Source organism: Plectropomus leopardus, chromosome 5, assembly GCF_008729295.1.
Source record: "Plectropomus leopardus isolate mb chromosome 5, YSFRI_Pleo_2.0, whole genome shotgun sequence".
In the NCBI taxonomy this organism is placed as follows: domain Eukaryota; kingdom Metazoa; phylum Chordata; class Actinopteri; order Perciformes; family Serranidae; genus Plectropomus; species Plectropomus leopardus.
Window position 1 is genome coordinate 11,033,059 of NC_056467.1, and position 17,935 is coordinate 11,050,993.

Sequence of the window (17,935 nt, forward strand, 5' to 3'; positions counted from 1 at the left end):
CCGGGGAGTGGCGTGTGTGTATAACTAAGCCCTTGTTCGTCACTGGGCGTCCCTGAATGCCTCTCTCCTGCGTCGTTATGGTTGTTCCGGAATTCTGCCGTCCCGTGAGCCCTCCCACACCCTATAATTAGTGTCACCCGGGCAACCGGAGAAAGAATGCTCAGTATTCTTGTTGTCGTGGTAACTACGTAAGTGCGGGGGCCAGAGGTGCTGGTTGTAGGTGTTGGTTAATGACAGGGACAATGAGACCTCAGTCTGCCACCTCATGTGGTGTATTAGGAAAACTGAGGTAGGTAAATCTGTGTGTGTGCGTGGATGTCTGTATGTCCCGAAAATGGCACACAGAGCCTCAGACAGGTTATGAAAGTCGACCCTTATGCCATGTTGACATGATTAACTATTGCTTACAATAGCTTTAGATGCACACAGACACACACATGCAAATACATAACCTCAGGAAATAGCAGGATTAAACTGTTTGTGGGACCCAGGGCACTAATTTGCTCTTGGGCTCCTACAAACCCCCCTATTTCCTACCTCTGTGAGTTCTGTTTGTACCCCCTCATCCCTGCGTACAGTGCACACAGCAGACTAAACATGGCAACTTTCACTATATTTGCCTGTTGACAAAACTAGAGCTGCTGTTGCTGGAAAACAACCCTTCCCAAGGATTGCTGTGTGTCAGTTAGTTTGTGGTAATGTGATTAAAAACATCTGCATTCACAAACATGCACCATTTGAGTATAATACAAACCAGTTCAGTAGGTCACAAGATGAATCTGAGGTGTCACGTGATGATTGGTCATTGTTTTGATACACAAATTTAATTTATCTACATATTTTTGGAGTTTAATGTTTGTTTTTTTGTTTGAGTAAAAAATTTGTATTTGTAAATGTATTCAAATTTAACAGCTTGAGTGGAGAAAATCGCTGTGATGAGAGGTTGCAAGTTTACACTGCTTCCTTTTAAGGCAATCATGTCTAAATTGTCAACTGTGGCCCTCAGACCAATTTTAAACAGCCCTCAGCTTGTCTTTCAAAATATATATAATTAACACAGTCCTGGTTCATCAAGCAAGATCACTTTGTCACTTTACATTAAGTAATAATGCAGGATCCGCCATAGTCCATATTTTCCTTCAGTGGTTCAAATTACTAACAAATTTGCAATGAATCAAATAATATCCAATGACTTGAAGTAAACTTGGGCATGGGTCCCTGTGCAGGCCAATTACTCTCTTTGTCAACAAACCAACAGAGACAACGTTAGTGAATGTAGATAAAATTGACATACAGTACAACACACAGTAGTGTAAGCCCACAAGTTACTTATTGGCAATAAAACTGTGTCAAACATTGCAGAGACTGTACTGCAGCATCAGGGCCTTAGTGGGGATACAGCACAAGATCAGAGTCCTCTTAGTACTCAATAATTTCAGGAAGCCCATTGCTTCACCTGGGGCGCAGATTTCCAGAAACTTCAAATGACGGGTCTCTAGTTCTCTCTGCTGTCTATTTTTGGTTACTGCAAGGGGTTTGGTGTACAAAATCCCGAGGGCTGAGCCGTGAGTGTACACAATGTTCCTTGTACTAAATGTTCACATGAAGCTCCACCTTTGACAAAATCCATGTTAGTCTTAAAATTAGGCTGGCAATTTGACCTAAAACCATTTGTTTACTGCCCCTGCAGAGGTTGCTGTATCTATAAAATAAGTATAAATAAATAGAAATAAATAAAGCTAAATAGAAAATTACAAAGTAGATTGATAAGTGGATATGACTGACTTCTTGTAGACTGTGTGTAAATGGCGCATGAAAACACTGATTTCATGATAAAATCTGATAAATTCCTTCTATGACTTCTTTCTTTTTTTTAATTGGCGGAGGGATATGTTCCAAACGTGAGAAGTCCGGACTTTCCTGTAAATTACGTCACAGAAACCGTCAGTGGTGAGTCGCTTCCTCCTGTTGCCTTCGGGTGATGTTGGAAACATAACAGTCATAACAACAGTAATGAAAATATAATTAGACTCATAGTATTTCTGTCAAGTGACGTGGCGTTATAGGAGCCAAATAAATGTGAATTTTGTTAATCAACTTGTAAAATTGAGCTTCTGCGTAATAACTACCCTGAGTTGACTAAATCAATTGAGACATTAGTCATATGATAGCTAGGCCTACTGCTGGTAGGCTATTTCTCTATGTCTGCAGGACCAGGGGGTCTCTTATATTTTATTATTACACTAAAATAGTTCTGCCAATAACTTTTTTAGGGTTAGTTTGTGATTATTGTCCATTAAAAATGCATAACATATGAGTACAGGGTGGATAGGAAGGGAGGAATCTTAAATCCTTTAAGTTGTGAAGACTACATTTTCCCTCAAGCGTATTACATGCTCGTTTTTTTAGTTGATGTAGTCAATGTTACAAAGAAATGAATTTTATATTATAAAAAAAATGTCAATTTGCTTTTCATGAACCAGCATTTACTATTACGTGCAATACATTTATATATCATTAAATTTCTTCTGATGTTTAAGTACAGTAAGTATTAGATACTTTAAGACTTTTACTGAAGTCATATTTTTACAAGAGACTTTAACGTCTATCAAAGTCATAATCTGATAAGACATATGTAGTTTTGTGGTTTTCGGGTACTTTATCTACCGTTGTTGATATTTAGTGATTTGATAGTCAGGGATTATTTGATTTTCATTTGAGGAACTATTTTACCACCGCGGATGTGCACAAACGTCTCAGTAGGGTGGTGACGTCACGCACTTTGTCATACAGCCTGCCTGCTCCGCCGTCGTCCCGTCGTGGCTGAGCTGTCGCTGAGTACTGTTAATCGCTGTTTTTCGGGTGAAGATGGCCGCAGGTCCTCTCTCTGTATCATCCAACGCATCCACAAACAACGATGGCATCCTCATTGGTGACAAAGTTTACTCGGAAGTGTTCCTTACGATCGACAACTCGCTCATACCGGAGGAAAGGCTCTCCCCGACGCCGTCGATGCTCGACGGCCTCGACCTGAACACAGAGACCGACCTTCGCATCCTGGGATGCGAACTGATTCAGTCGGCCGGTATTCTTCTCCGGTTACCCCAGGTAAGCACTGGATTGCGTGATTAGTTTATATTTTACACATCTGTGCGTGTTTTAGCTACAATTAACAAAAGGTTGGTCGTTTTTGTTCCGGTCCCCATGCCACGGCCTGGTCGTTAGCCGTTAGCTAACGTTAGCTGTTAAACGTTGGCGTGGTGTTAGTCAAAATGGCGGCGGTCCATTGTGCAAGGTTAGGCCAGCTTATACAAGACAAACAGGAAACGTCACGCTTTGTGTTTTTTTCTCGACAGGTGGCAATGGCAACGGGACAGGTCCTCTTTCATCGTTTTTTCTACTCGAAGTCCTTCGTAAAGCACAATTTTGAGGTAAGTCCGTTCAGTCTCGTGTCTCATTGTCTGGCCGCTGGTTATATGATGTTAGCATAGCATAACGTTATGGTTACGTTCGTGGCAGCCATATTGTCGATATGTTGTACCACTGTGAAACAATGAGGGGGCACAGTGAAATTAAAACCAAACCACGCTGTCTGCACGTCTTTATATTATCCGGAAATGTATTAGTTCAGTTTTATAAATACTCGGCGTTGGAAGTCATGAAATTGTTTTAAATTTAATTTAGTGAGATCTCAATTGCCACAAGACTTAAAATCCAATTGTATTCATGAGTCATATATATTTATGTCACAATAAAGTAAATTGTTCTCTGTGAAAGTCAATATTTCATCTGTGAACAGTCTCAGAACTTCCTGGTGAAATCAATGTTATTTTTCACTATAGACCATCCCTTGTATTTTAACCATATTCTCACATAAAACCTGCCTCTGAACAAAGCCACACACTTAGCCTTTATACTTACCAGCAATGCTTGTAGAAGAAAAATATCTTAAATTTGATCAAAAACGATCTTGATATGGGCTTAAATTGCATTAACTGTTAATGCTAGATCCCTTTAGACACACTGGAAACCAATCAAATGCTCATACTACAGAAACAACACTGAATTAGATTCAGATGATGTTATTGCTTTCCCGCTGTCAAAGACCTTGTTAAATATTTATAAAATGACTACTTTGCATCAAGTCTTACGACATGATGTATTCTCAAATTCATTAGAATGAATAATAATGTTGTTACTGTGATCCTAGGTTTGATAGGATGGGTGAGAAAAGCAAATTAGTTCTGGTCTCTAGAAGCTGCCATTATGGATACATTCATTACACTATTGTGACATGTAAATTGTGATTTACTGCCATAATATTGCTAAACTCGTGTAAGTTCTGCTTTACCACAAATCAGTGCCGTTCACAGATGTTCAGAGTCTTTCACAATAACTTAATTTTCCCAGGGATATTGAAATGGCAGTCGCTATAGTATAAACAGGCCTAATATGAGGACATTTCTTGATCATTGATATATTCTTTGTCTCTTCGTTGCATGTTATGTCACATTTACTGCTCACGTTGGGGAAATCTATCTCTGGATGCATGTTATAGGTTATTCAACTCTTTCTTCCCACTTTTTGCTTCAATTATCTTCTTTTCAGATTGTTGCTATGGCTTGTATCAACTTGGCCTCCAAGATTGAGGAAGCACCGAGACGAATACGAGATGTCATCAATGTTTTTCATCATCTGAGACAGATCAGAGGCAAAAAGTAAGTATCGCCATTGAATTCAGTGTTCTCCATGACGAACAATAAATATGTATTTTTAAACATGGAACATATTGCATTGGTTTTTGATTTTACTAAATGTGATGTTGTATAATGTTGATCTGTGTTTGTTGTGAAAGTGCCCTTCTGTTTATCCATGTACTCTAAACCATTTTAAAACTTTTCAGTTTCCGCCTCACTGATAGTTTCAGAAGTGTAATTGTCTACATATTACATCTGAGTTTGACATTACACTGAAATTGAGATCTCCACAAAAACTCACTTTAAAAATTGGTTTGCATTATAAGCTTGTAAGACAAGGCACCTCTGCTTTATTAGCGTGTGCCTTAGTCTTCATAAAAAATCTGTTCATGTCAGTACTGTCGACTTTGGTATTAACTTGGCTTCTTTTTTCCCTTGCAACCAACTAACAGCGACCAGCTACATTTACCAAAGCCTGGGTGATGTGGAATGGTACGTAAGATGAAGCAGTCGGCATGACAACCATGATGCAAGGGGGTCTCTCCACCCCCAGGGCCACCCCACCCCCTCCTGTGGGAGACGCCCGTGGTCTGAGTCACCGCGGGGCACTGGGATCGGGGATGACAGGTTGGCCGAAGGTCCTTGGCCCCGGGGCGCCTTGAGGACTCCTGTGGTTCAATCTTAAGCTTTGGGTATCTGTCCATAAAACTGTGGACCATTGGGTAATGTAGTCTTCTTTACTGACTGCACCTCACCATGCATTTTGTTTGTGCTTCAAGAGAAAAAAAACCCATTCACCAGCTGTTATCTATGGCTTTAATAAATATATCACCTTGTCCGTTGAAGTCAGGACAATAATTAGATACTTTAAGTCCAGTTTAGTTTTTGTTTAGGGTCAGTGCATGCACTGCAGCTTTCAATAGTTAAGTATTTTCTGTAGTTAATTAGTATTGGCATTAAAGTAAATGTGATGCACTTTTAGCAAGTTTGTTGTGTAAATGTGGATTTGGACTGACTTAGTTGCAGATATTCCACTAAAAGTTTTTACCATGCATGTGGTTTGTAGCATGACAGTATGCACATTTATTTATTTTCGAATTTGAGACATTAAAAACTCAAAGTGTTGGAAGTTTTTAAAAGATGTCGGTTTTATTTTCTCAGGGTCTGTTTATTTTTGTTATTGTGATATAACTGGTATATAAAGTTGGAGGCTGATAGATGGTAATAGTGTGGCTACCACACAGCCTGGAACATAATTATAGCTCAAAGTGCATCTAATAATTTTGTTTTTTTGAGTTTATTTTTGAAAGGTGAAGCATATTAGTTTTGCTGTGAAGGTGATATGTAGTCGTTGGACAAAGAAAACTGTGATTTTGCACTGTATCTTCTTAAAGTATGGTGCACCATTAACAAAAACCAAGTGGTCAGTTGATTTGTTTTTTTTAACCTTTAATTATACTGATATATAGGGTAAATCAGAATAGTTGAGTAATTTGACTCTGACCAGTGGTTTTGGGTTTAGTTTGAGTTGACAGTTCAAGTTTGGTGATTTAAATGTTTCTGCGTGTTGAGGTAGTGATATGTTCAACGGTCTGAGTTGATATCTCTGTTAAAGCGATGAAACAGGGTGAATGAGGTCGAGGGCTGTCTACAAATCCCATATGCTTTCACTGGAACCACAGGAGTCCACAAACCCCTGCAAACTGTCAGGCATGCAAACAGTTTAACCTGTTGCTTTGAGTTGGTTGAAACGGGGGAAAAAAGAAAAGAGTGCAAGATATCAAAAGGGCACTTTCATCTTTTACTTTAATTTTGAAGGGAAAACATTATTTTATTTTGATTCCTTTACAAACCAGGACTCCAAGTTCATTGATACTTGATCAGAACTACATAAATACCAAAAACCAAGTCATCAAAGCAGAACGGCGGGTCCTGAAGGAGCTGGGCTTCTGTGTGCATGTCAAGCATCCTCACAAGGTGAGTTTAAGGCACAATCATAACTATTTAAATTGTGTATTGCAGCGTAGTTCAGCTGTTGCAGCTTTAAGTTTGTTCATCTGTGCAGATGCAATCACACATGAAACAGCTTTAGCTGACTACTCTCACTTCTCAGAACAGACTTTAGCACCTGGGGATGTTACTGTGTTTTAAAAAATCAATTCATAATTTCAGATTATCGTCATGTACCTCCAAGTCCTCGAATGTGAGAAGAACCAGACACTGGTCCAGACGGCCTGGTAAGTTCCTTCCCAGTTCTCCATTGACCACCCCCACAGCAGCAACCTGTGTCATGTCTGCAAGAAGTGCCACCAGACCTGGGCTAAAAATGAAATTGAACGAGTTTCAAATGGTTCAATCACTTGAAGAGCACTTGATTTATCTGCCAGGATCTTGGGACACAGCCATATGTGGGAACAACACCTGTCAGATAAGTGATACATAAGTGCCCCTCATGTTTTTAGCTCATATTTGAAAAGCATTCAACAACCATTTTGCCCAGGTCTGACTGTGACGTTCCCTCACTCCATTATAACCCTTCCACCTCTTTTTTTTTTCTGATGGAGCAATGTTTTATTGCAAACCTGTTACGTGTCTCACTCTCTTGTCTGCCCTTAATTGGCTTTGCTGTAAAGTCTGTTTGATTTGGTGCCCAGGGAACTTGGTTTAACTTTGTCCTTTCTCTCTACTCTTTGATTAAAGGGTAGTCCATGCTGGTAAGTCACATAAAGAACCTCTGAACTCTGCCTCCTCCAACCACATGACCTCAGGAAGCTCCCCCCATTGGCTGGCTGCCCCTCTCCAGACAGCCAATCCCAATGCCGAGATTCACTGAAGGGGGCGGGCGGGCCTTTCCCAACAGCCAACATCGTCTTGTTTTCTCTTGGGTGTCCAAAAGGATTTGTATTTGTTGGTCTTGCTACAAAGGTTTCAACTGTAATGCCCATTTTAGCTATAAGTAGCTACGTATTCATTTATATTCTGACTTTTTTTCTAGTTTACTTGCATCTAGCATTGAAGTAAACTTAGCCACATCAGAATAACCTTTTTTTGACCAGTTTACCTGCCTATTTTTTAATTTTTTTTAATTTACAGTAGTATACTGTGTCCTGTCCCCAACTGACGTGGTGTCCAGACATGTGTCTGTTTTACAGGCTGATCCGGTTTTGCCTCCAAGGACCTGTCTCACCCACGCAGCAGTCAGAATCCAACGGCCATGTGTTATATGTAGTGGCATTGGCATAGCAGTTTCACACTCACCTGCCAAAGTGCAGGTCAGGTTATTTGATGGAGGCAGGTTAGACTGGAAGTAATCCCTGTGTGGCAGGTTTTCAACGAGTACTTGCGACAGACCTCCAGTGGAGCAGTACATATCATTTAAATGAATGGGAGACGACGCTTTAGCTTTGTGATAGTTTTCTTTAACAGGCTGAAGTCACTTTTGATAATAATCTAAAGGGGATCAGTGTCGTTTTAGTCAACCGGGGTTTTTTTCATCGTGTCATGTGTCCTTTTGTCTGTAGGTCTTCTATGTTTTCTAAGGACATAGATGCTTACTCCACCCTGTACTTGCCTGATTCACATCCTGGCCATTTTGTCTTTCCTAATGCTCTCCCCACGGCTAATCCAGTTTATCCATTGTCCTTGACAACCCATTGACACACAGTCTGCTTTGTAGCACAGAGATGTCACTCAGCCCAAGTAGTGAGGCAGGGATTGCCACCGAATGTCTTAAGATAGTCGCAGTGGAATCGGGTTGCTGATGAATACAGTTTGTATTCTTATGGGGGTCCCTTTCAAATCATGGCTGAAAAGCATTTATAAATTTTAACCTTCCAGTGATTGCGAAAGGTTGGAATCCTTATGTCTCGGACACAAAACATGTCTGAACATTAGACTACTGTTGCATCGTTTGATCACATCAACATGACACTGACTTCTGATACCTAGCTGTCGTGCATGCCACCATACATGCTGTGCCTTCCTGTTCCCTCAGATACAAGTCTGAAAGAGGCAACTGCATTCTCGATGAATGTGTTGCATCCTTATGTCTGCATGCCCCCCCCCCCCCCCTTCCCTCTACAAGGCATGTGTCATCGTGTCAATCATCATTAGTCTTTATCTAGTTACTCTTACGGTCATAGTGTGGTCAAATGGTCTTGGCAGGTCTTCGATAGATCTTTTTCCCATTTGTGTCTTCATGCTTTACCTGTGACATACAGCACTCCCATGGATGCCCCAGAGAGAAATGGACAAAGTTAAATCAACAGATAAAAATGCGAACCGCTTTTCAGCACTGTATAACTTAAAATATGTAACTGCTGTGTTAATAGCTATTAGGGCTGATGATTAATTCAATGCTGCCAGGGCCTCTAATGGTCAAATCCTAAAATGGCAACAGATTCTCTAGCATCTGTTAGCAGTTAGTGTCTTGGCTTGCCTCAAAGTTGCCTACCAAAACTTTTTGGGTGGTGAAGATTTTTTAACTGAAGAATTGGCTCAGATTTATATAGGAATAGAAAATCTCTATCAAAAAATAGAACTATAAAGCCCTGACAAGAAGTTGGCTCAATAGACAAATGTTGCAGATCATTCACATACAGAAGTGGAAATGGGTGAGAGGTGGCTTTGTGTAGAGAAGTTGCTATGTTTTTGTTTCTATGTCCTCTTTTTTGCCTTCATAGGAACTACATGAATGATACCCTTAGGACAAATGTGTTTGTGAGATTCCAAGCTGAGACTATCGCCTGTGCCTGCATATTCCTCGCTGCCCGAGCCCTGCAGGTAAGAGGAAATGTTGACCTGAGTCACATTTTCACCGTGCACATTTTGTTGGTCTTGTTTTCACACTAAATGTTGTCACATCAGATCCTCTGTAGAGAGATAGTGTATTCCCTCGAGCTGCACTAACATTTGGTGCATGTTTTTCTCAGATACCCCTGCCATCCAGACCTAATTGGTACCTGCTGTTTGGAGCCAGTGAGGAGGATGTTAAAGAGGTCTGCATCACCACCCTAAGACTCTACACCAGGAAGAAGGTAGGCTTTTTTCTAAAAGAGAGCACAGTATTAGTATCGCCTCGAGTCATCTTATTTTCAGTAATTTTAGACATTAACTCAGTGTCACCATATCAGTCTGCTGAGCTGTAAATGACACCTGTGTAGACTCCTTGTCTTTGTCCCTCGAGGACTTTGCTGGCTGTTTTTCTAATTGTAGTGGCCTGAAATGCCAGATTTAGCAGCAGCTTCTCTATAAAAAAAAACCACAATCCAAATGCTATTAAATGTTCCTTATAATCTCACATCAGCTGAACAGCTTCACTCCAACCATTGATAAACATTGGGTTATGTTAGCTTTGTGATGCTTACTTATTTTTGTTAGTGTTTGTAACTCCAATACAGGCACAGTAGTGGCCATGTCATAAATGGAGATAGAGGGAGACAGAGCGAATCAATATGCCGAATGCAGCTAAAGAAAGAAACTAGATCTTACTTGTTTATATCGTCAAATTTGCGCTTAAAGTATTATCTTGTTTTATAAATGCCATAAACTACTTGTCACAATAAACCTACTGGAAGCAGCCGGCTCACAGTAACTAGCACTGTGTTATCTGTGTAAACTGACAGTTTGATTTCTTCCCCAGCCCAACTATGACCAGCTGGAGAAGGAGGTGGAGCGGAGGAAGATGTTTTTGGCAGAGGCCAAGAGGAAGGCTAAAGGCCTGAACCCTGATGGTACCCCTGCACTGTCCATGATGGGTGGCTTCTCTCCTGCTTCCAAGCCCTCCACCCCAAATGTAGTCAAGGTGGAGGAGAAGTCCCCGAACCCACAGACCCTCAAACCAGTTAAGAAGGAGCCAGACGGCCGGACTCAGGTCAACAAGAGTCCACACAATGGGTAAGAAACAAATTCAGATAGTGTTGCACCGTGAGGATGTTTCAGCAGTCATTCACACTTAATTTTTCGTCCATGTGTCCTTTCGTCAATTAAGGTTTTTATCTTTTGTTTCAAAGTAAGAGCTTCTTCTGACTGCCACTTATCTAACAGTTTTTGTGTCTGTGTGCGTCTCTCTTTTTTTCTTCTTTCAGTTTAAGAAAAGAGGTGAAGATCGGCAGAAACAGCAGGAGCGGAAGTCGATCTCGTTCGAGAACACGTTCCCGGTCTAGATCACGCTCCCCTCGTAGACAGTAAGCTGATTATGTGCAGACATTTTTAGTACCGGTTTAAGTCTGAACTTGTATGATCATTTAAATTCCAACGTGAATATATTTAGTGTTCCAATGGCCACGAAAAACCTGGAAAAGTAATTAAATGTCATAATCACAATTTCCAGACATAAAGAAGTCATGGAATTAGTAAAAAAAAAAAAAATCCGCGGATTTTTTGGAAAAGTCATGGAATTGTGTCGAAATTGATACAGTAATCTTCCATGGAAGACTTTTCACACAATGTCACATGGTGGCAAATTTATTTCCTGTAGCAACGTAGCTCAAATAAGTGTTTATGTGAGGTTTTGTTTACCCTCACAAACTTAACTTCCTTTTTTTGCGTTCCGTCTCTCCCTTAATGTATGCCAGCCTACTGAAATTATGTTTGAATAGAGTTTGAATCTGATATGTTCAAAAAACCAAAGCCAATCATGTGAGGGAAGAAAAAGAAATTGTCATTATGGGCCCTTTAAAAGTCATGGAAAAGTTTTGAAATTTGTTCTAGTAAAATGTGTGGTAACCCTCTGTGTTACAAATAAATTAAAATCCCCTGTGCTTAGTGGAACTAGCTTAATATATTCCTAATCCTCCTTTTCTCTTTCATCTCCACAGTTACAACAGCAGACGCAGTCGCTCAGGGACCTACAGTTCTCGCTCACGTTCTCGCTCTCACAGTCGCAGTCCATCACCTCGGCGACATCAGCCCTCACCCCTCCTCCCCCACCTCAAGTCTAAGAGCAGCCATCATGGCAACAGCGACTCCAAACCCAGTGGACGCCACAGCAACAGCGGAAGTGGATCCGGTCACAAGAGGAAGCGCTCACGTTCTCGGTCACGGTCCCGCACTCCGGTCAAAGTAGACAGGGACCGGGACAGAGAGAGGGAACGGGAGAGAGACCGAGACCGCAGCACCTTTGACCTGTCTTCAAAGAAACACAAACATGAGCGAGGCGGTGGTCACCGAGGAGACAGGAGAGAGAGGGAGAGGTCTCGGTCATATGACAGGGACAGAGAGAGGGAGCGTAGCCACAAGAGCAAACACCACAGCAGTAGCGGGCACTCAGGACATAGTCGCCACCGCCGCTGAGACTGGGCGCACACCAACAGGCTGGCTCTAGGACTGACTGTCACTGAAGTATTTTGAGTATGCACAAAACTATATCAGATTTGGTATGTTCTCTGAATGCTGTTGAATACATTTGAGTCAGTAATTAATGTAAATTGAATTAAGTCGTGTTCGACACATCTTGCAAGTATTTCAAATGGTTAAAAAGTTGCGCTACAACTTATGGAAGTAAACCAAAAATCTTCTGCCTGAAACTTGTCAGATGACACTGCTGACATGTCTCAGGGGTTTTAACCACAAACTTGCAAAAATGTCAACATATTCAGGAGATTTCGCAGCTGTCAAAACCAAAAGCTGCACTTATGCTGTGGTTTAGAGAACTTGCCTTCTTTGGTTTAATTTTGCGTATATTACCAGCCTCATACCAACACAGTTGGGTTTCTGGGTTTCTCATATGCATCCTGAAAATGACAATTTTAGCTATATGATTTACAGGAATGTTGATTCTTATCAACCTTTACATTTTGTTGATCAAAGCCAAATATCGGAACATTTAGTTTTATGTTTTTTGTCCCTATGAAATATTGTAATTGAGCCTTGACATTGGAGGCATTTACGGCAACGCTGAAATTGCCTGAGTCCTACACATAGCTTTTGCATGCACAGGTGTCTTGGTGATAGAATATTCATAGCTTTAACTCTCATTTACACAGGAGCACACCTGTAACTGATATTTGGCAGAGGTGTTTGTTGTTGTGTTATTACAGAGTTAATGTGTGCGTCTGAGGAACCCAGGCTGCAGCAGTATCTACCAGCATTTAGTGGACTGTTAGTAGGTTTACCAACCTTTCTCTCACCCAGGTCAGTCCTGATCAGTGGTCGAGGGAAGGCACCAATGCAGTGTGACATCAGTCCCAGACCTGTCGTACTCTCCACCTTAGGTTTTTCTTTTGCTCATTTTCCCATCATACCTCCACTCCACACACCGCTACCATCCCTCTAGGCTCCCCTTATACTCTCGGTTTTACATGTAAAATTATGGACTTTGGGAAAGTGGAACTTATTTACAGTGTAAAGATGGATCAATATCTGCTGACAAAATGTGAACGCTTTGATTTATAAAAGCGGACTGCTCAGTGGAAGGATTGATGAATGGAGAAATGTAAAATAAAAGCGATACTTCAGGAAAGATCAATGTTTGCACATTAAGGGACTGGTGGGCGAGTGTTTTTTGTTTCCTATTAATTTTGGACAGATGTATGTTGCTAAAGCTGTGTTTGTACAGTTTTGAAAGCTGGTTATAGACATGTTTTTCTGTACTTTTTTTTTTTTTTTTTTTACCGCAGGGGATGCAGACTTGAGTTAAAAAACTTTAGGTTGTTAATTTGTTACACTGGTTTTAAGTCTGCACGTGTTCATGTCCAATTTTTATTCAATAATAAATTAGTTATGCCACTTAACTGCATGGACTGTTGAATTTTACTGAACAACGTAACCTTTGGTGTAGAGATAGATCTTAAGACTTGAAAGGTCTGTCAAACGCCCGGGGCCACACCCCTGCTTGCTGCCTGGCACACAATACACCCGATCCTGATCCCTGTCCCCGCAGGTGGTGAGTCCACAGGGGCTGGGCGAGTGACCGGGCCTTTGGTCAATGGGCCCCATGACCAAAGGCCCCTCACCTATGGCCATTAGCTCTAGGTTGTGACCGAAATAATGAAATTGTGTAAACATAAAAGGAGTTTTCTCTGCAGAGTGGCTGGGCTCAGCCTGAGAGAGGGTGAGGACCTTGGACATCCGGGGGGAGTTGGGAGTAGAGCCGCTGCTCCTTTTCCTCAAAAGGGGGCCAGTTGAGGTGGTTCAGGCATCTGATCAGGATTCCTCCAGAGGTGTTCCGGGCACGTCCAACTGGTAGCAGACCCAGAACCCGCTGGAGGGATTACATATCTCGTCTGGCCTGGGGACACTTCCAGGGTCCCCCAGGAGAAGCTGGAAAGTGTTGCTGGGGAGAGGAACGTCTGGAATACTCTGCTCCGCCTGTAACGCCCACAGCCCGGCCCTGGATAAGCGTAAGAAAATGGATGGATGGATGGATGGATGGATGGATGGATGGACTTGACAAAGATTGTGTTCAAGGTTGCATTTTGCCCATAAACTACTAACAACAAATGGAGACATATAAAACTTAAACCACCATCTCAGGATTCTGGTTCTTAACAGGCAAAGTTTTAAAGTCAAAATCACCTACCTCAAGTGAAAAGCTCATTACGGCAGGGAGTGTTATCCTTTAAATGCATGTAACGACAGCCAGAGGGGGCTGTTGGCCTAACTAGTAGTACAAGTGCTCATGTCCCCCAGCTGACTTGCTACATTTTGAGCAATCTTTAAAATAACTAGTAATATTTTCAGTAGGCAGTGTTTAAGAGAAAATATCCATGCTGGTTTACTCATTGTCTGCCTCTCTTTTTGCCCTTGGCACTGCTCAGGAGACAAAATATCAGCGTTATGACAGTCCTAATTTAATATGCATGTTACACATGCACACTTACATTGTGGTCAAATACATTAAAATCATGACAGAAAATAAGTCCACACAAAGTATGGCGTCTTCTGCCATTTTTTTCAACATGCAAAATAATGTTTATGGCGTTACATACTTTATTTCTACATTGTATGCTATGACATGATTCTATATTATAGCTTTTCTAACCATTTTTATGACGTGTCAAAATTTGACATTTTCTGCATTTTTTGCATTTTTTTTCAACATGCTATTTCCACTTTTGTACATAACGCGACTCTACGAGCTATTATAGGTGGTTTTAGCCATTTTTATGACGTGTCAAAATTTGACATTTTTTTATGACATGTCAAAATTTGACATTTTTCGACATACTATACTATGCGTTTTTTTGCCATTTTTTTGAACATGCTAAATTATGATGTTTTTTTTGGCCTTTTTTTGGCCTTTTTTTCCACTTTGTATACTATGACGCTCTCTACAAGCTATAATATGTGTTTTTTAGCCATTTTTTTTTAGGACATGTCAAAATTTGACATTTTTTTTCGCATACTATACTATGCGTTTTTTTTTTTTTTTGCCATTTTTTTCAACATGCTAAATTATGATGTTTTTGGCCTTTTTTGGCCTTTTTTTCCACTTTGTATACTATGACGCGTCTCTACAAGCTATAATATGTGGTTTTTTAGCATTTTTTTTATGACATGTCAAAATTTGACATTTTTCGACATACTATACTATGGCGTTTTTTTTGGCCATTTTTTTCAACATGCTAAATTATGATGTTTTTTTTTTGCCTTTTTTGGCCTTTTTTTTCCACTATACTATGACTATAACGCGTCTCTACAAGCTATAATATGTGGTTTTTTAGCCATTTTTATGACATGTCAAAATTTGACATTTTTTCGACATACTATACTATGGCGTTTTTTGGCCATTTTTTTGACATGCTAAATTATGATGTTTTTGGCCTTTTTTTTGGCCTTTTTTCCACTTTGTATACTATATGGCGTCTACTACAGCTATATATATGTTGTTTTTAGCCATTTTTTTTTAGCATGTCAAAATTTGACATTTTTCGACATACTATACTATGCGCTTTTTTGCCATTTTTTTTTTTGCTAAATTATGATGTTTTTTGGCCTTTTTTTTGGCCTTTTTTTTCACTTTGTATACTATATATACGCTCTCTCTACAAGCTATAATATGTGTTTTTTTAGCCATTTTTTTGGACATGTCAAAATTTGACATTTTTTTCGACATACTATACTATATATGCGTTTTTTTGCCATTTTTTTTTTTCATGCTAAATTATGATGTTTTTTTGCCTTTTTTGGCCTTTTTTTTCCACTTTGTTACATATGACGCGTCTCTACAAGCTATAATATGTGGTTTTTTTAGCCATTTTTTGGACATGTCAAAATTTGACATTTTTCGACATACTATACTATGCGTTTTTTTGCCATTTTTTTTTTTTCAACATGCTAAATTATGAAGTTTTTTTTTTTTTTTTTTGCTTTTTTTCCACTTTGTATACTATGACGCGTCTCTACAAGCTATAATATATGGTTTTTAGCCATTTTTTTGACATGTCAAAATTTGACATTTTTCGACATACTATACTATGCGCGTTTTTTTTGCCATTTTTTTTTTTGAACATGCTAAATTATGATGTTTTTTTTGGCCTTTTTTTTTTTTGCCTTTTTTTTCCCACTTTGTATACTATAACGCGTCTCTACAAGCTATAATATGTGGTTTTTTTAGCCATTTTTATGACATGTCAAAATTTGACATTTTTTTTTTTCGACATACTATACTATGGCGTTTTTTTTTTGCCATTTTTTTTTGACATGCTAAATTATGATGTTTTTTGGCCTTTTTTGGCCTTTTTTTTCCACACTTTGTATACTATATACGCGTCTCTACAAGCTATAATATGTGGTTTTTTTAGCCATTTTTTTTAGGACATGTCAAAATTTTGACATTTTTTTTCGACATACTATACTATGCGCGTTTTTTTTTTGGCCATTTTTTTTTGACATGCTAAATTATGATGTTTTTGGCCTTTTTTTTTGCCTTTTTTTCCACTTTGTATACTATGAACACGTCTCTACAAGCTATATATAAGTGGTTTTTTTTCAGCCATTTTTAGGAGACATTCAAAATTTGACATTTTTTTGACATACTATACTATGCGTTTTTTTTTTTTGGCCATTTTTTTTTGAACATGCTAAATTATGATGTTTTTTTGGCCTTTTTTGGCCTTTTTTTCCACTTTGTATACTATAACGCGTCTCTACAAGCTATAATAAGTGGTTTTTTTAGCCATTTTTATGACATGTCAAAATTTGACATTTTTTCGACATACTATACTATGCGCGTTTTTTTTTTTTTTTTTTTTTGGACATGCTAAATTATGATTTTTTTTTTGCCTTTTTTTTTTGGCCTTTTTTTTCCTTTTGTATACTATGACGCGTCTCTACTACTATATATAAGTGGTTTTTAGCATTTTTTAGACATGTCAAAATTTGACATTTTTTTCGACATACTATATACTATGCGTTTTTTTTTTTTCCATTTTTTTCAACATGCTAAATTATTTTTGTTTTTTTGGCCTTTTTTTTTTGGCCTTTTTTTCACACTTTGTATACTATTTGAACGCGTCTCTACAAGCTATTATATGTGGTTTTTTTTTTTTTTTTTTGACATGTCAAAATTTGACATTTTTCGACATACTATACTATGCGTTTTTTTGGCCATTTTTTTTTTTTGCTAAATTATGATGTTTTTTTTTTGGCTTTTTTTTTTGGCCTTTTTTTTCCACTTTGTATACTATACTATGCGTCTCTACAAGCTATAATATGTGTTTTTTTCCATTTTTTTGACATGTCAAAATTTGACATTTTTTTCGACATACTATACTATGCGTTTTTGCCATTTTTTTTTTGCTAAATTATGATGTTTTTTGGCCTTTTTTTGGCTTTTTTTTCCACTTTGTATACTATGATGCGCGTCTCTACAAGCTATAATATATATTTTTTTTTAGCCATTTTTTTGGACATGTCAAAATTTGACATTTTTTTTTGACATACTATACTATGCGTTTTTTTTTTGGCCATTTTTTTTTCACATGCTAAATTTTGATGATGTTTTTTTGGCCTTTTTTTGCCTTTTTTTTTGGCCACTTTGTATATACTATGACGCATCTCTACAAGCTATCTATAAGCTATATGTTTTTTAGCCATTTTTTTGGACATGTCAAAATTTGACATTTTTTTTCGACATACTATACTATGCTGCGTTTTTTTTTTTCATTTTTTTGAACATGCTAAATTTATGATGTTTTTGGCCTTTTTTTGCCTTTTTTTTCCATTGTTACTATATGCGCTCTACAAGCTATAATAAGTGGTTTTTTTAGCCATTTTTTGGACATGTCAAAATTTGA

The 17,935-nt window shown here is 38.9% G+C and overlaps 1 protein-coding gene across 1 annotated transcript; it reads left to right on the top strand.

Annotated features, from left to right (window-relative positions):
- The first annotated feature begins 2,784 nt into the window (after positions 1–2,784).
- Positions 2,785–13,429, top strand: ccnl1a (cyclin L1a). The gene is made up of 10 exons (XM_042486193.1): positions 2,785–3,108; positions 3,357–3,431; positions 4,609–4,718; positions 6,554–6,674; positions 6,870–6,934; positions 9,380–9,479; positions 9,629–9,733; positions 10,339–10,592; positions 10,784–10,882; positions 11,516–13,429. Exons 1-10 carry the CDS (start codon positions 2,869–2,871, stop codon positions 11,988–11,990), a joined length of 1,644 nt encoding a protein of 547 aa, XP_042342127.1. The 5' UTR covers positions 2,785–2,868; the 3' UTR covers positions 11,991–13,429.
- Positions 13,430–17,935: the final 4,506 nt, after the last annotated feature.

Coding starts and splice junctions, on each gene's coding strand:
- ccnl1a (XM_042486193.1), top strand. CDS start 2,869: ATGGCCGCAGGTCCTCTCTCTGTATCATCCAACGCATCCACAAACAAC. Junction 9,480..9,628: donor TCGCTGCCCGAGCCCTGCAG/GTAAGAGGAAAT, acceptor TGTTTTTCTCAG/ATACCCCTGCCATCCAGACC. Junction 10,883..11,515: donor TCACGCTCCCCTCGTAGACA/GTAAGCTGATTA, acceptor TCATCTCCACAG/TTACAACAGCAGACGCAGTC.